The 17,888-nt window shown below is 40.9% G+C and overlaps 2 protein-coding genes across 4 annotated transcripts; both read right to left on the bottom strand.

Moving 5' to 3' along the window:
- Positions 1 to 802: 802 nt before the first annotated feature.
- On the bottom strand, positions 803 to 10,318 carry LOC103151236 (semaphorin-4E-like). Of its 2 annotated transcripts, XM_007571178.2 has the most exons (16): positions 10,202 to 10,318; positions 9,985 to 10,111; positions 7,060 to 7,371; positions 6,800 to 6,945; positions 5,624 to 5,686; positions 5,446 to 5,544; positions 5,232 to 5,331; positions 5,020 to 5,145; positions 4,195 to 4,340; positions 3,878 to 4,056; positions 3,632 to 3,788; positions 3,197 to 3,419; positions 2,957 to 3,069; positions 2,699 to 2,856; positions 2,303 to 2,352; positions 803 to 2,196 (listed from the first exon to the last, which is right to left on the bottom strand). In XM_007571178.2, exons 3-16 carry the CDS (start codon positions 7,169 to 7,171, stop codon positions 1,607 to 1,609), a joined length of 2,262 nt encoding a protein of 753 aa, XP_007571240.1. In that variant the 5' UTR covers positions 7,172 to 7,371; positions 9,985 to 10,111; positions 10,202 to 10,318; the 3' UTR covers positions 803 to 1,606. The 2 variants fall into 2 exon arrangements, with proteins under 2 accessions (XP_007571240.1, XP_007571241.1); XM_007571179.2 differs by lacking the exons at positions 9,985 to 10,111; positions 10,202 to 10,318 and adding an exon at positions 9,796 to 9,917.
- Positions 10,319 to 11,528: 1,210 nt separating this feature from the next.
- stap2a (signal transducing adaptor family member 2a) lies at positions 11,529 to 17,758 on the bottom strand. 2 transcript variants are annotated; one of them, XM_007571175.2, is made up of 11 exons: positions 17,483 to 17,758; positions 15,879 to 15,950; positions 15,675 to 15,794; positions 15,517 to 15,573; positions 15,279 to 15,430; positions 15,063 to 15,194; positions 14,903 to 14,972; positions 13,223 to 13,325; positions 12,996 to 13,091; positions 12,774 to 12,902; positions 11,529 to 12,678 (listed from the first exon to the last, which is right to left on the bottom strand). In XM_007571175.2, exons 1-11 carry the CDS (start codon positions 17,588 to 17,590, stop codon positions 12,623 to 12,625), a joined length of 1,095 nt encoding a protein of 364 aa, XP_007571237.1. In that variant the 5' UTR covers positions 17,591 to 17,758; the 3' UTR covers positions 11,529 to 12,622. The 2 variants fall into 2 exon arrangements, with proteins under 2 accessions (XP_007571237.1, XP_016536746.1); XM_016681260.1 differs by lacking the exon at positions 17,483 to 17,758 and adding an exon at positions 16,216 to 16,722.
- Between the last annotated feature and the right edge of the window lie 130 nt (positions 17,759 to 17,888).

Here is a 17,888-nt window from a genome sequence, read left to right as displayed (position 1 = left end):
CTTCCACCCATCATGAGATGGGTTATGCGATATTTAAGTTATCAGACACATTTGATCAATCAGCACCAAAGCAGCTATTCATTTACTTGCAGACAGGGGGCAGAATTGCTTTCTAAATACCAACAGATTCCTGCCGACTCTCTCCAGCTACGTTTCTTCAATGTTTATATTATTCCCCTTTATTACACAACTTTTTCTTTCTACATATTTCTCTTGATTTCTCAGCTTGTGTGGATCACTTGCATTGTTAAGGCCAGCAGAAATACATTTGTACTAAATTTGTACAAATGTTGACATTTGTTCGACACTTATTTATGTGCTATAATTACGCAACTTGAGTCGGCGAAAAGAAGTGGCGTTATTGTCAGAACTTGAGCCGTCATGAACAGAAAACTGATTTACAACATCAGATGACTCCAACATCTGCTCTTCACATTCTTCACAAGGCCAGTCTTGCCAAACATAAAGAAATAAAACTTATTCAGATTCAGAAAACCGGGTCAAGAAAATTTTTTTTTTGTTTTAAGTTCAAAAATAAAAAACTTTATTTCAAAATAAACTCTTTTCAAGCTGGCAACCGGAGAACAAAAGTGGCTCAATTCCATTTACAGTAGAAAACCCTGAAAAAAAAAATCAGGATTATGGAGAATTAAGAACATTTTAAAACACACAAAAAAATACCACAATAGCATTAAGCATGCGCCAAAAGCGTTAAAATTAGTTTGAACTGAAAGCTTTTAAAATAGGGCGTGAACTTAATGTAAAAACCTCCTGAATTTAGAGCTACAGCCAGCTGAACAAGTTTTTTTTTAGTGCTACTGCTTACAAACACATGAACAACAACTAAAGTTGTGGGATGCCCACATCCATCCATCAATCCAAACCGATGCTCACAGTAAAATTGATTACACATTAGCATGCAGCAGCTATTTGCCCTCTGGTACAAATAGTTGTGCTATGAGTTATGGGTAGAAGATACGCTGATTTTACAAGGCCCGGAGCGGAAGCAGAAACGCTTTTATCAACTTTTGTAGCAAGATTTATATACTTGTGTATTGTTTTCAAAGTATAAAAAGAAAACTTCAGCTGGGTAACTGGTTTTAGTCAGTAAAACTGATAGACTAAAACCCATTTTATACTATACTAACAACCTAAAATAAACAATAAAAAAAAGACAAAACAAAACAAACAAACAAACAAAAAAAACAGGAAGCCACCAAAAAATCTAAAATGGGCAGCATCAGGAAGTAAAAGTTGAATGTTTGGCTCCACAGACCTTCACCAGCAAAGACGTTTGCCCAAACGAAAAAAAAAAAAAAGATAAATGCTACTTTAAAAAAAAAGTTTAGAAGATCGAATTGTACGTTACACTAGGTGTGTAAACCTCTGGCTCTTTTCCACCTTTTTTTAAACAGTGAAGTTTATAAAAAAGAAAACCTTGAAGAAACGTGCCATCTTTGACCTCATCATAATAAAAAAAAATAAAAAATAAAAATTAGTCCTTTAACACTGTTATTCAAGGTGACACAATTTTCAACAAAAGAAATATACACTACATTTTCTTAGTTTTTTTTTTTCTTCTACTTTTGTAGTAGAACAGCCATTTTCAAATAGTTGACTCATCAACAGGGAGGTGCATAGACGAAAAGTTTACTCCTGTCGGGTTAGTCCCGTCTGACTGACATGGCGCATTGGTGTGATTGTTCGGCGTTTCAGCCGCCAAAGGCACACGGGCGTCCCTGGCCTCCAGGTCACGAGTCTGCTGGGGTTCTTCTTTCGTTTTCGTGCGATCACAAGGCAGGTTAATGTGGCGCTTGACAACTTTCCAGGTCAAAAGGAGAACGAGGGAAACAACAAGGACGACGACTGCAACTATCAGTCCAGAGCGAGACTGACCGCCGCTCTGAGCCTGAGTGATGTCCCTGCGAGTGTTTTCGAGGCTTCTGCTAACCTCGTAATTGACTACAACGGTCTTGTACTCGCCAGCTTTGGATTTCTCCACAGACAAGCAGCTGTATTTACCGGAGGTATTATTATTATTATCTGAGTCGTCCAGAATGAGCAGTCCATCCTCAGGTGAATGTGGGAGAGGCGTGCCATTCCGCATCCAGATGAGTTTTGCCAGGTTGGAAGTTGAAGGACACATGAGCTTAAGTGTTTCTCCAGGACTGATTTTTAGAGTCTCAACAACAGGCGCTGAAATCAAAACAAGATCCCACAAGATTAGTTTAACCACCCACAAACCCTCAATTGCTTTTAAATCAATACGCAGTGATAATACTGCAGAAGAGCATTAACTCACCAGCATCGGGGCAGAGACGAGCATTTCCTTTCATATCTTGGATTAGCACACTAAAAAAAAAAAAAAAAGTTAAAATACTAGTTTAGTTTAAAATAAACAGTGCCTTTTAAACTATTCACACTCCCAGTGGTGGTTTTTAATATGGGGCATAGGGACGGTTGTCCAGGGCGGAATTAGAAAGGAGTGGGGCGGCCAAGAACTTATCATCTGTCAGTTCTGCACACCTGAAGAGGTTTGCTACTATTTACATGCATGTGCAGTGGAGTAAGTTTCCCTTCCTTGTCACATTGAAACTTTAAACCTTAATATTTTATTTGAATTTCACAGGACAGAATGTGTTAAGTTCAGGGGGTATGAATACTTTTTCAATGGATGTGTAAACTGAGCGCTGCTCACCTCTGTGAACTGGAAACAGAAACACATTTCCCCTCGTCCTTGTCCCATCCACAGTACGGATCTCTGGATAAAACACAGTCGAAACAGGTGGAGGACCTCTCACAGTTAGCAGGCGATATTTGAGCTACGCCGACGTCTGAGCCGACATAAATCTGACCCTGTGCAAAAACAAGCACAAACACAAAGCTAGCAAAGTTGTGGTTGTATTGCAGACCTGAACAGTGATTTTCTAATTAAACTACTGTGGCTTTACATTACCGTATTATTGGAAAACTTGAGAATCTTGATTTTCTGAGGAGGGGTGAAGAGTTGGACTTCTTCTATGATGAACATGTCTTTGTTGTGCAAAGCCTTCAGCAACTTGCCTTGATCTTAAATCAAAAATAAATGACAAGAAGTAATGAATAGAATCCTAACAGTAAATAACATGCAATAACATGCAGTTGGAGACTAGTAGGAAAATGGAAACGAATACCAGAGCTGGATGCGATCACACACCTGTGCCTATAAACATGACGTTGTACTTTTCACCATCCAAAGCTTGCACTTGCTTCACTATGATCTGTGTGAATGCAGCTCCCTTATGCATCAGCAGTGGTTTGCCCTCCATCGGCTCAATAGCCTGGTCCATGAGCGGCTTGTCTTGGATGAACTGAAGGGTCTTGTCCGGGAGGTCCAGGGTCGTTTTTATTTCTGAGTTAGTAGCCTCTTTGTTTATGCACTGGCGAAGGAGGAAGGTGAGGAGAGAGAGAGAGAGAGAGAGAGAGAGAGAGAGAGAGAGAGAGAAAAGGAGCACAACACAATCAAGGGGTCAGGAGTAACAGGTTTCCTGCTGAGTCGACTCGTAAAAAAGAAACAGAGCGACTCATTAAGATTCTGCTTTTGCTCCAAACACTTCAACAACACACGTTCTGAATTAAAGGTAAGACTCACAGTTCCAGGCCGAGGCTTGGGGACCTCTCCGCTGAACGTCACCCACTTTACGTATAAACCTTCTACCTGGGTCTGGGTCTTGTACTTGCCCTCTGAAAACTGTTTACTGATGTCAGACATGCGGTACGCACACACCGCAGATATTTCGGACGTGAGTCTGAAACACATGATGAGAAATCCAAAGGTCATTGAGCGTTAAGCCCCCCCGTCCATGAAGAACCCTTTTGTGCGTTGATGAAAACATACGACTGCGGGGTGAAGGTGGCGTAAAAAACGCACTCCTTCCAGTGGAGAGAGGGATCGCACCAGCGGTACGAGTCCTGGATAATGTAAGGCAACTTAGAGCCTGGGACTGGACACTCCAACCTGGCTTTAAGGAAGGATGTCCATTTCTTCTGCAATGTCCTCCGGCCTCCTTGATCTCCCTATGGGCACAAAAGCAGTTCTGACGCAAAACGAGGCCAAACAGAAACCGGGAAGAGAGAATTCTTTATCAAGCAGCGAAAAGTGCAGAACCGGCACGGCTGCAGAAGCGCTGTTGGCGTTTTTGTTGTTCGCATTACCTTACACACGCTGGCCACGCGGGACACTCCCAGTTTGCTGTAGCAGTCGAACTCTACAGCCGTCTCGCTGAAGAAGATGTAGACCTTGTCATCGTCGCCGTCCTTCTCGCTGTCTGGCATCGACGCCATGGAAACAAAGGTGGGATCTGGAATACCAGAGAACTAAAATGTATTTGCTGCACGTGATCAAGACGAAAAGGTTCCTTTAAACACCTTGAGTCCCTTAGACACAAAAAATACAGGCACGCATCAACATATTACATAGTACCATTAACTTCAACCCTCAACACACAGAACAAATATTTAACTCCTTAAATGACAGTTTTGCTGATTAAAGTCTGTCCTCAGCGGAGTGATAGTTTTCATGCCATTTCAGAGTATCAGTATTGACCAAAACAGCAGTATTAAGATTCTGGTTCAGGTTTATCAGAGACATAAAGGGCAAATAATGAGATAAGAACTAAGACAAACAATAAAATTTAAATAAATAAATAAATACAAATAGAAATCAGCCAATCGATCAACCAATCAGATGCTAATCTTTGTGCTGCATTAAAAAGGGAAACAGCTGTCGGGACGAAGGGGTGCTTGTGCCAGTTACTTTTCCTAATGTTGAAAATTGTCCCCGTTACCATCTTGGCAATTGCTCTCATATTAGTGCATTCCTAGGACTAAGATTACTTCATTAAATTTTAAAGGGCACAGGACATTTTTGAATGAACTCCCACGTTAAAAGGCAACCAAACACACACTACCTGGACAGTTTCTTGTGCCTTTGCACCAAAACAATCAAAAATGCCCCTCGACACTTTAGTTCCGTATTACCGTAAAGCCAGGAGGTTTTGATGTCCGTGCGTATGGGCCCGGACTGGGGGTTGACAGACGGGCTGAGCATCAGGACCGACTCAGAGCCAAGGAAGTTTACGGAAGTGGCTGAGTAGAGGTCATTCTCTGCCAGGAAATGAGATTCGAATAAAAACACCAGTGGCATTTTCTAGTTTTCCCCAAACCTTTTGCAATTCGGAATTTCTTCTCACTTATCATAATGGAGGCATGTCTTTGGGACGGATCAAATGGACACTTTCCTTTGCCGTCTTCTGCGGGTTCCGTAAATGTCAAGTTCCCGTCTACGTAAGACTGCGACAAGAAGCGGACAATGCTGAACCATGACTTTATTTCGCAAGTCCTCAAAATGATCAGGATGAAAAGAAAAAAAAAACAACAACATTACAGCAGCTTTGAATTTCTTACCATATTCTTACATGCTGGATCGAAAGCATTGGTTCCACACACATACATCTTCCCATCCGTCATCTCATGGATTATTCTGATATAGTTCTTGCACTCTGTCTGAAAATGTCAATTTAAATAGATTTTTTAAAAATCCAACAAGTTATAAATGTTGCAATGTGCCAGGAAAGCGACCAACCTTTTCATTCTTTCCTTTACTTCCACACGCCTTCACTTGATTTAGAGGAACTTTCCATTCAACCTAAAAGGGCAAAACCACAGATTGTTGTTTGTTTTATTTTTTCCTTTTAATAAAATGTTTGGTTTTTTTCCCCAATGGTAGAAAATCTTTTGCTACATCACAGAGACAAGTTTTTTTTTGTGGATGCTTCTGGTTGTATGGAGAGGCCTGGAACTGTAAATACGTTGAACTCTAGAAGAGACCAGATAAAGATGTCTGCCTTAATTGGTCATTCTTGACCCTTAATACAGGATCCATTAAGGGTTATTTATGTAAATTAATTAACAAACATGTTTTTGTTGTTGTTGTTGTTGTTTTTACTAGAAATAATATAATTATTATTTTGGGGTGGTCAGCCAGAATCACGACTTGAATGTGATATACAGAATCTGAGGAGGCAGGCTTGGAGCTCATTGTCATAATACCAGTAGAAAATTGGTCAGCAATTATAAAAAGGGTTTGGTTGCTTTAATGCCAAAAAGAAAATTCCACTGACTATGCAGAAGGGTAAAAAAAATAAATGATCATTTTAGTAAAACACACACACACACACAGAAATAAGATTTTTTTTTTGTATCGTTTTATTATCTTCTTGGAGACTTTGGTCTCATTTTCGTCTAGGCGCTTAAGGGATTTAATTTTAAATATTAGACTGAGAGGCCAAAATTAGTATTAATAATTTTGCCCTTAGCTGTAAAATGCTACGATAAACTGCTGGTTTGCCACAGCTTGAAAGTCATGGGTTTGGATCAAAACACACTTTTGTGTTTGAACGGCCTAGTTAAAGGCCAGACCCAAACACAATAGACCTGAAAGCTGACCGAGCATGAACCATTTTATGTTGAAGAATGGATAAAAATCTTAGTCTCTAGATGTGTATAGTTAGTACAATACTATTACTATAAGTCAATTAATAGAAATGCTTGCCACACTTTGGAAAACCATGCACTATTTTCTTTCATGTTACAATCTGGTGCTCCTCTGTGCTGATCTGTTACAGACAATTTATTTAAAAAAAAAAGAAAAAAAAAAGAAAACACAGACTTCTGGGGGAAGTGACAACATTTGTGAAAGCATGAAACAACCTGACTCAGAGCTGTTGGTTAAAAGAATCAGTTTTGGGTTTGTGCTTACTGAAGTAATTTTCCTGGAGATGTTTCTGAGATCAAGAGCGAACACGGCCTCTCTGGCACCCACCACCAACAGGTCCAGGTCTTCTCTTAGCAGCATGGTGGAGTAGTTGAACACGCCCTCCTCCTGAAACAGAAGGGCGTTGTTGCCTGGAGACAGAAGAGTCCTTAACTCGGCATTTAAACCAGGGAGTCGGTCCAAACGCGAGCTGACAACGCACACTCAAAAACCAAGGTTACGCAAGAAGAAAGAGCAACACTCACCGTTACTGGGCACAGATCTGCGTGGGATACAGTCCAAGGCCGAGTCCTCCACACGCATCAAGGCCGCGGGCAGCAGCAGTCCGAAGACACTGAGGGACAGCAGCGGATGCATGGCTCCTTTTGTTCAATCAAAGAGGAATTTCGGGGGCTTTATTGTTTTCCAAAACAGTCATTCATACAGGGATAAAGACAGCAAGGGGCATCTGTGACGTGATGAAGTCTGCAGGGCACCGGCCCCTTCACTGGCCCCGCTCAGCGGGCCGTCCATGGTGAGACGGATGAGACAGACCGAAGACACAATGCCAACGAAGGCTGAAAGAGAGAAAGTCGTATGAATGTTTCAGAACAGAGACAGAGGAGGTCTAAAAAGTGTCAAGCAAAAGCAAAACACAGGATGTTAAAAAAAACAAAACAAAGCAGAGTGAGCTAAAGTCAGCACAGCAGTAATTCTGTCAACGCCATAGTGATGTTAATGCAGAGCCATGAAAAGCCTTCAGCAGGGTGCTGGGATGTCAGGCTCAGCTCTTCTGCAGCGCCGAAGACCCTGTATACCGCAGAGGGTGAGCGCTGAGGTTTTCAGCTCAGAGATGTTGCAAGTAGAAAGACTTTGCAAAATGCCTACTTGCTCACACAAGAAGTCTTGCACATATTACATCACTGAAACACCATAACCACAAACGGTCTCATGAAACGATTAAAAATAAAAACGACAAAAAAATCCCCCCCCCAAAAAACACATGACATTTTTCTGAACTAATTTAACTTTAATTACACTGCTCTAACTTTACCAAATGTACGTGTTCTGTCGGGTTGTACTACGGTACTAGGCTCCAGCTGAGGAGGACGTGCGTGTGTGTGTGTGTGTGTGTGTGTGTCAGAGGTTTGTTGGCGTACGTGTTATCGTGATGAGCCTCAGCATGTCAGAGAATGCGGACCTGAGAAGATGTTTTCACATATTCTGGACCAAAGCCAGTTTCACTCATACACACACACACACTCACACACACACACACGCGCACACGCATACGCGCACGCATGCACTCACACATGCACACACATATGGAACTGTAGAGATTTTACGCTCCTGCAGTAAGTGCAGTTTTTAGTAGAGTAGCGAGATGCGTGGTGATTGGTGGGCGTAAACATCACCCTGCTGATTTGGGAGTTTTGCACATTTCAGGAAGTTATTCGTAGGACTTTAATAATTCACGTTGAAGACCTACATGAATTTTGAAAGATTGCAACTTAATATTTGACTTAAGAGTTTAGTCAAATTAGCTACAATTTTATTCGCTTTAAATTGGTTTTCTTCCAGCTCACGCATGTGACTTCAGTGCGTTTACGCCTCGGCTACCTGACTTCAGCATCTTACGGCAGTAAACTGCAGGTTTTATGACAGGTACTCACAGCAACGTTTCACCAACAGATAAAAATAATCAGGTCAAAAATATTGCCCTCAGGAAAACATCTCAGGGCAGGAAGAGCAGGTTATGGCCCAGAAGCTGTAGCAGCAGTTTAAGATTTCACACACATGAATATATTGTCACCGAAGGGGAAAAGAGTGCAGTGGATGAAAGAGCAACTCTTAACATGTTAATTTAAGTGAGACGTTTTCAGGTTTGGTCATGTTTTATTTTTTTTTTATTTTTTTTTTTTTTAGTATAATTATTTTTTCTGTTTTTTTCAGCCAAAATTAATATTGTGGCTTTGGCTAATAACCAATATGACGTATATTTCCCCAACACTTTCGACAAAAACCACTACACCGCTGACTTTGCTTCACTACTTCAGCCAAACTCCCCATAATTCTGTGCTACATTACTATTACTGCCATATGTCTAAACAAACACCACATGGCCAATCCTCTCCCAAAACACATGCAGCAGCAAACTGTACATAAATATCACTTATTAATAATGTTGGCTGAGTTTCACTTATTGGAGCAATAAAGAGGTTAAAAATTGGCTAATGTTAAAAATTGGCTAACGTTGGCAAATGCGGATCTTAATGTTGACATATTGAACAGCATTTTGATTTAAAATTTTAATCTAAAACTGGTTTGAATAGGTTAAAATTACATTCATGCCAATAAGCCACCTTGATTGGCAGGATTTTTTAGAAGCTTGCTTCCCTGCATAATGCGAGTTGTAGTTTTGGCACAGCATACATGATTAATGATAATTGAGAGAAGAAACACAAAATTTGGGATTTACGACAGTAAGACAAATAGTGGAAAATCTATTCATACGTAGCACTTTCTGAGGCCACAAACTAATATTGTTAGATGTAAAACTTTATGAGATTTTGCAGGAAAACCGGTTTGACTTTTGTTGTTGTGCCTAGGAGTGCAGGTAATAGGAGTGAGTAATTTGTTTATCAGTGCCATGGTACAAGAATGGAAAAAAATAAATAAAGCGTAATTAAACATAAATAAGTATATAAATAGATGCTGCAATTTACAGAACCTTGTGGGACTTTGGACTTTTTTAAAAATAAATTAAAATTGTAGAGGCGGTAATTGTCCCTTCTGATCCCTCTTTTAGCTGCACCACTGCTGAAGTAGTTATAAATGCAAATATATATATATATATATATTTGTTCTGACTCTAATAAGTTTACCTATCTTGTAATTTCCATGAAACTGATCTCCTTAGTACCATTCATCTTAAAATACCAATTGTTCCTTAAGCTGGTTAAGCTGTTAACTAAACACAGGAACTTCAAAGTTTAGCTTACCGTCAACAGACGCCGAGTCTTTTACCTGCGCACTGAAACACCCAAGATTGCGGAAGCTGCAATTTAAACTAACCAGCACCTGTTCAGACACATTTACATGCCTGCTTTTGCAATAATGACGGTTTTGCAGGGAGGGGGAAAAAATCGTGAAACAAAATGCACACAGCCGCAGCTTACGTTTAAACATACCTTTTTAAGACGTGTGAGTGAGTCCACTGAGCAGCTTTCCCTTCCCTCTGGGGGGAAAAAAAAGAAAGAAAAAAAAAAGCTTCTTCTCTGACGCTTCCGCAGCCCGTCCTTTCTGATTCGGGCGGGTCTTTATGAACACACACGGGAGGAGAACTCAGTTGAGAGGAAGAATCTCTCTGTACCCACTTCCAGCGCTAAAAAAAAAAAAAAAGCGTACCATACGAAAAGTTGGTTTGTCCTCCTCTCGCTTTATTGTCGCTGCCTCTGCGTTCACACACCGTTGTTGAGGCGGCGACTGAAGGCGCTGACCTCTGGTCCAATCAAGTTCTCGTTGCTGACGGTCACTACTATCAGACGCTAGAGGGCGCAGCTCATCTAAGTGCAGCTTTACAGACAATGCAGCCAAAGGACTAAATGAAAGGGTGCAGGCTATTATCTGTGTAAGGACTAAGGTTGTTAATGGATAATAGCTAATTTAATCATTTGCAGGAGTACGGAAAAATATAGACCTACAGCGGTCTCGGAAGGGCAGTGTAAATAATCAAATAATGTTATTGAATATCTCCTTTGAACCGTGTGCCATTACACATAAGCACTGCAGTCCATATTTTAGATTAAATTAACGGATTTCATAAAGCATCACGTGGTGGCATCTCTGTCAGGTAAGAGCGTCACTATTTTAAAATCCTTTTTTTTTGTCATGTTTCCTTTTTAAAATAAGGAACAGAAACATTTCACTTTCAGAGTTATGGCAGATGTTCAGTCTCACTTCATAATTCCTTGTTGAAAAAAATAAATAACTATTGTGTTCAAACTTTAAGCCGACGTTTATCCTGAACATTGTTGTGTAATACAAAGATGGAACAAAAATAAAGACAGTTACATATAGTCATTAAAACATTGAGGACTCACTTTCTGTATTTCAATTTAATCACAGCTGCTTATTAGTATTATGTAACATTTAAAGGAATAGTTTTAATTTAAAAAAAAATCCTCTATGATTTCTTAATTATGTCTGCCACTCAGTGTACCATCCAATAGAATAATGTATTTTTCATTAGCATTAGTTCCAGCATTGCCTCTGGTTTCTAAATCCTATTAGAAATATGTAATATGTCCTGACTATTGAATTATGAAAGAACAAATTTGGATTTGAAGGATATTTGCAAGATTTTATTTTTTAAATACCCACCTAGCATATTCCAATCTTCTCCCAAAGCATTGTATGGACATTACTTTACAAACCACTCAAATTGATGGTTATCCCTGTTCTTTACCCTTTTTCTACCACATTTTTTCCTTCCACCCAACTTTCCATTGATATGCTTGGAGACAGTACTCTGAACAGCAAATCTCTGCATTTTGGACAGCAGCTTAGTCAGCAGTCTTCCTAGTGGCCGTGATGCCCATTCTTTTCTTAATTCAATGTTCTCTCTCCATCACTAAGACACTCACTAAATAAAAATAATTTAAAACCAGAAAAGGTCTGCGCAGACAAACATTTTATCACAAAATGACCCAAGCAAGAAATCTAACGCTCTCCATAATTATCAAAAACACACATTTTTAATAATAACCATGTATGCATAACAACCTATGTACAAACATTCAATAAATTGTTCATCGTATGAAGACACTTATTAGTCAGTTGTTCACAGTTTGATACCAATCTGTAGGGATGGGAGGGGGACAAAAATGTCAAATATGAGGGTAAAAGCACTTTACATTTAAGCACCATCAAATGTAACACCTTAGAGAAATAGAGGTTAACATAATGCTGTCAAACAGACTCATCAGGCACTTGTGCTTCTGCAGAGATGGCGTGCTGATGACGTTTCTGTCGCTTTGATTTACAGCCAGTACACCAGGAGGCAGATTGGGACTTTTTTTTTGGTGAAGGAAGATAAATCAGTCGAATTTTACAGACGTGGCTGAGAAGTGGGGAGTCAAAGGCGTCACACAACAGAACAGACACAGTAGCAGGCGAATCCAGCAGGTCAGACGTGGATCACTTAGCAGCCGAGTGGTGAGCAAGAACAATCACTGTCGACAATCGGCAACGAGATGAAAGTCGTTCGTCGACCTCAAAGAGATCGCGGAGCAGAAGGCAGAGAAGTTGTGCAGAGTTCAGTTTCTCTCCTGTTCAGTTCGACTTGGATTACTTATCAATCTTGTTGTAAATGGTAGGAGGACGAAAAATTCTGGGCCAAAACAGCTGGATCTCCTTTCTTTCTGCAGGTAAATCGTCAGAGATGAGACTTTCAGCTGCTCCGGTGCAGATCTCTGTAGTGTGTGGTTTGCTTGTATTTGTATTTTTATTAGCAGAACCTTCAGCATCTCGCCAGTCAGATAATTAACAATGTGCTCAGCTAGTGGTCTGGAATGTACCAGCAGGTTTGTAGTTGTCGTGGCACTGTGATTGGTCGTAGAGGCAGTTGGTAACAGCTGGATGCATTCAGATAAAGCAAAAGTCCAGCACCATTTTATGAGACAGAGTTTGTTTTGTTTTGTTTTTTTTTATCCCCTTGAGTCCCAGGAGAAAGAAGAGGCTTTGTAGTGACTTATTCTCCACCAAAAAGGCACCGGATGAGAACACGCTGAAGCTGCTTTGAAAAGAAGTTGGAAGATCTTCCTCATGTCAGTCCTGGCTGGTTTTCCTCTTCTCCAGTGTAAGTTTGAGCTCCTCATTCAGTGCTGGGAACAGATTAAAAAACAAACCAAAAAAAAAAGCAGTGAAGCCAAATAACGTCTGACTGCTGAAGGTACAGACGGCAGACCGTTGTACTCACTCTGTGTAAGAGGCGAAGGGGACAAGATGAGTCGCCTCATTGGGTTGGTGGGAGAGGCTGGTACCGGTGAGGTCAGGATTCGACGATCCGCGGCCGGGGACCGGGACAGAGGGCTCGTGCACCAACGGTCTGTGCCCCAAAAAAAAAAAAAAAAAAAAAAAAAGGTGAATATCACTGCAGTCTGTCTCCGTCTGCACGAGGACTTCAATGGCCAAGACAAACCTTGTTTTGGAGGCAGAGCGGGGACCCTGGGTAAGGGGCTGGAGGGGGCAGTATGGAGGATCTTCTCTCCATTTTCATCATTAGCAGAAACATATGCTAACAACATGAAGAAATTCGGCGTGTTTAGAGTTATAGGTTACTCATGAAAGTTGAATAAAAAGCCATGAGAAGCAGGAAAATTTTTTTCATTTTTTTTTTTTTGAGTGTATTTCTGTGTGTTTTCTCACTGATATTCTCCTCGTACGGCTCCTCCAGAAGGAACGGTTGCAGAGTGCCCGCCGTCTTCTCTACCAAGGCGTCAATGACGTCATGCAGTGTTGCACAGGGAATCTGCAGCAGGACGCAATCTTTTTCATCTTTCGCAAAACATTTTCAAAACCAATTTGGATAAAATGTATACATTTAAAATGCACTGTCTGATAGGAAAGGGTAAGGACAAAGTCACAGAATACTTCAACTTTTAACTGAAAGTGAACATTATTTACATCGTCTTTTAAATTAGAAAATTATTAAACTACTTAATCAACACTAAAATACTTTCTTTCAATTTTTACTGCAAATGTTTTACATTAAAAAAAGAAAAAAAAGTCCATTTAATAATGAAGGCTATGGGATGGACCATCACAAAATCTCACTAATTGAAGTTTTTTGTTGCAAATTCACAAAAATAAAAAGTGTTTAGCAGGTATTAATACTTTTGCAGTTAACTGACTGTTACTTAATAAGCTACTAATTGTCATAGTATACAAAGACTTGCCTTTTGGAGCAAATATTTTCGTTAGCCAGTAAAACCTTTGTACTTCAGCGTGCAAGTCCCAGTTTGGAAACCAATGAAATTGGTCACCACAAACACTGTCAAGCGCACGTCGTTCTCAGTATATGTCTTAAAACTATTTGTGAAAACAATAACCTAAGAATCTCTCACTTCTCCAAAGTCGGTGCATTGACGTGTTGTAAGGGCAGGGTTGACATTTTGCTGCTTCAAAACTATCTAACCAACCACAGAATGAACATAAATCACTCTTGCGCTGCAACAGTGTGACATCACTGTTTCCAGTTCAGCTGCACACTAGAGAGACTGGATTCTCCAGATCTGTAGAGCACATACTACTCCAAACACTGCAGTGGGCAAGCTACAGGAGGTCTGTCAAGCAGCTGACTGCAAGCTCTGCTGGAGCATATAGCCTAGCTAAACAACCAGCTAACATCAGTTTGTTACTTGTGTTTAGTGATGCGCAGAGAAAACAACCAGTTACCAAAATCAGAGAATTTACATTTGAATGACCCTGATACTTTGCTGTTTGGAAACCAAAAGACAAAATCTATTTTTTTTTAAGTCAGTGAACACACCAGGTCACTGAGTTCTTTGGCGTGGATGTTTTTACAGTTGGAGGAGCATCAAGTTGGTCTTTTGACTAAGATATGATTGAGAAAGCACAGAAGGTGTAAGACAATCCTAGAAAGGAAACAACTATACTTCTAAAAAAAAAAAAAAAAAAAAGGAGGAAGATTTAGAGAAATCTGAAATTGTCCACAAAATCTGATCAGTTTATTTTCATAATCAGAACTGGAATGGATCAGCGACTTCAACCAGAGGAGGATCAGATGGATAAAAAGCTAGATAGTCATTGAGCGAAGCATTTTTCAATAGGTTTAGGCTTCGGCTCTGCCTGAACATGCTGTCTTTCTGATAATGACATAAATCTGCCCATCAACACTGCAAACTGTTTTACTCAAGGAAGAATCTCACTGCAGCCCACAGCTAAAATCAAGGCAGTTCAGGCAGGTTAGGTAAATGTATTAAATGAATGCTCTGACTGCTACTTTCAGCGACATGTCCTGTCATTTATACTGGTCAGATATTCAACATTTTCAGTAGTCCATGCTGACAACTGAATCACACTTACAGGATTTTCCACATCAATAACATAACCACCTTGGTCTCTCTGAGTGACTCTGTAATGTCTGAACACTGACCTGGATGATAAAAAGGAGAGACAAAGATAGAAGTTGCATCACTGATTCATTTATGCTGCTTAGCTCTCCACATGTCGAGTGTTGGTTTACCCATTGAGGTCCTGGCGGGTCGTGACGGCCAGCGAGCATCCGTCTCGACCTGGACGGAGGAGCATGTTGCCACAGTCCGGGTGTCTCTCCAAAAGTACTTCAGCTTCTGTGCGTGACACTGGACGAAAACACCTGTGGATTAAAAACAATGCACGTTAGTAATGAAGTATTTTTTTATTTATTTTTTTTTAAATGTGATAGGGAAGCAGAACTCACGGAGGGATCTCGCCCACTAAGGGAACAGAGAGGGGTGAAGGAGGAGCTCGTCCGGGATTACGGGTTCTCCGTCTGGTCCGTTCTTTTTCTACCACTTCCTTCAGCATTTGGAACTGGCCCGGCAGTAACGTGAGACTAGACGGGACATTCAGCTGCAATCCAAACGATCAAAGAATATTTGCATTACAGCACTAAGTAAAAAGATTCTGGTAAAGAAATGCAGGAGGCTGATATTCACATCTATAACGGAGTAGAGGAAACCTTTCCACAGCTCCCGGGCCTCCAAGTTTGGTGCCTGAGGGAGACAATCGCACATTTGAATACTTGTGAAGATGTTTCAAATGATAAAAAAAATTAAAAATGCAAATAACTGTATGAGTTCGTTGAGAGGCATACGGTGAATTTGGTCTCCCCGTCTTTCATGCGGAGGATGAGTCTCGCCGCTTCCAGGTTTCTGTCTCGGCTGCTGTCATCTTTGAGGGACACAAATCCACTGAGGTCCAGCTTCTCCACATACTGGTCCATACAGAAAACTTTTAGTGTCAGCACAATGTGACACATTAAAGACATAGAGAAGAAGGTACAGAGGGTGAAACTTACATGAGCATCCTTAGCGTTATTGAAGAAATACAAAGAGTTCCCACAAAGGCAAGTCCAAAGCCTTCTGGAAGCCTGTCATATGCAGACATGAGGGGGGGAAAAAAGCATAGATGAGCTGTTGTTGGAATTAAGGAGATTTCCACGCAAAGTGCCGGCTACATTTATTCACATCTCTGGAAAATATGTGTCAAAAACCTTAAAAGAAATATATACATATTTTTTTTTTACATCACTAACATATCTTGCCCAAACACACTTTAGAAATTTCACATTTTATTTTTTTTTAGTTGATCAGAGTCTATGAACTTCCACTGAGGAATCCAGAACTTTCTTTTACCCTGTGGTATAAGCAGGAGGTAACACACAGCTCAATTTCTTTTTGCCACTGTAGACAGAACGAGGACCCGTATTTATCTGGCAACCACATACCAGAAATATATATATTTTTAAAAATCAAGTAAAAATATCCATAGCCAGCTCTTTTTTTCCATTTAAACCAATTGTATTATAAACCATTATATTCTGATAATAATCCAGAATATATGGGCAAATCAAAAATGTTAAAAGATACAAAATATTCTTCCTTGGGCATGCCACCCCCTATATGCACGCTATTGAGAAACTGTGTGCTGAACTAAAGACGAGAGAATACAAGAAAATTTTAAGTGGATTTGTCAAAGATTCCTCTCTGTGTATTAAAACCTTAATTTTATATCACTGATTTCAGTCCTATTGGTAAAAGGTGCTTTTACAAAGCTTTGGCAACACTCGCTGAACAAATGTACCAGCATTAAAGTATTTTTTACACTGGAATAAAATGGAAAACTAAAAGCTTTTTATACAACTTTACCCTAAATGCCAATAAATGTAGCCAGTTGTGCAATGGATATTCCCCCGCTGCCCCTTTCTCATTCCCATTTCCTGTCCCAAGAGAAAGATAGTTAAATGAGTCTCAGCTGCTGCCAATACATACATTTGGATCCCTGTAATATCCTGCACCTGAGCCAGTGTCACATTACGAGCCTGTATTGGATTAAAAGAGCCTAATCAGTGATGGGTGGGCATGAAGGAGAGGGGTGTCTTTGTCACCTCACCTATCAAATAAGACAAAAGGCAAATGAAATATTTGAGAATTTCTGCATGCAACTTTACTTAAAAATGCAGTTCAAGGAATTACAAGACTTTAAGTGTCACTGGAGTCTGTGTGATGTGGAAAAAAAAAATTGTCAGGCATTCGTTTGCAACATCTAGAGCATATAATGTAATGTTGATGACAGCCAAGAAATGCACGGTTCCCCAGATAAGACACGCAGCGTCTTGACATCAGTACTGATTCCTCGATTCCCACGATCGCCGAGTGATTAGTTGCCGACCCGCTGTCACAATCCCATCCGTTTGGTGGGAAACGAAATGCCCACGCAACCAGCGCTCAGATCGCCTCGCCCATTCCAGCACAAGGAAGTTGACAGCTATCAGGGAATGGTGGATCCGCCGGGTATGGCAGGCGGCGGCGCGCCCGTACATCCCACACCGACCGCAAGCGCGCTCTGATCCCCGGCAGCCTGCTGCATGCCCCCGGGCGGGGTGTGGTGGACTGGACCTACCTTTTCCTTCGGTCCTCGCTTCTCCAGGTAGCCCTCGAAGTAGCAGGGTGGGAGCTGGGAGCGGGGCCCCCCCGAGCCGCAGCGCTGCCTGACGGGTGCAGCCGCCATGAGTGTCGCAGGCTGGGCACTGATTGAGGACAAAGGGACTTTGAGTAATTCGGGGACCGACACGCCTTCCCCGATGAGATAGTGTTCTGGCAACAGCCCAACAGCTGGGTGATACGGGCTGCTGTCTCTGCGGGGGTCATGGATAGGGGTGGGGTTGACCACATGGGAAAAAACACACACAAAAAAAACGAAGCAAAAACACTGTGGGATGATATCCACTTCAATAATAAATACATGTAAATAAGAAGCGCATCAGGACAGTCAATGAATAATTCAAACAGTTGATCATTTTCCAATT

This window comes from Poecilia formosa, unplaced genomic scaffold (assembly GCF_000485575.1).
Source record: "Poecilia formosa unplaced genomic scaffold, Poecilia_formosa-5.1.2 Scaffold275, whole genome shotgun sequence".
Lineage (NCBI taxonomy): Eukaryota > Metazoa > Chordata > Actinopteri > Cyprinodontiformes > Poeciliidae > Poecilia > Poecilia formosa.
Note: the sequence above shows the minus strand (reverse complement) of the source record. Positions and strands in the feature narration are given on the sequence as shown.

Excerpts from the sequence above, each read along its gene's own strand:
- LOC103151236 (XM_007571178.2), bottom strand. The coding sequence starts at position 7,171 with ATGCATCCGCTGCTGTCCCTCAGTGTCTTCGGACTGCTGCTGCCCGCG. Across the intron at positions 5,146-5,231 it reads ACATGCCTCCATTATGATAA|AGAATGACCTCTACTCAGCC; the intron begins GTGAGAAGAAAT and ends ATTTCCTGGCAG. Across the intron at positions 3,070-3,196 it reads CGTCATGTTTATAGGCACAG|ATCAAGGCAAGTTGCTGAAG; the intron begins GTGTGTGATCGC and ends TTTTGATTTAAG.
- stap2a (XM_007571175.2), bottom strand. The coding sequence starts at position 17,590 with ATGGCGGCTGCACCCGTCAGGCAGCGCTGCGGCTCGGGGGGGCCCCGC. Across the intron at positions 13,326-14,902 it reads TTATTGATGTGGAAAATCCT|ATTCCCTGTGCAACACTGCA; the intron begins GTAAGTGTGATT and ends GTCCTGCTGCAG. Across the intron at positions 12,903-12,995 it reads CGCTCTGCCTCCAAAACAAG|ACCGTTGGTGCACGAGCCCT; the intron begins GTTTGTCTTGGC and ends TTTGGGGCACAG.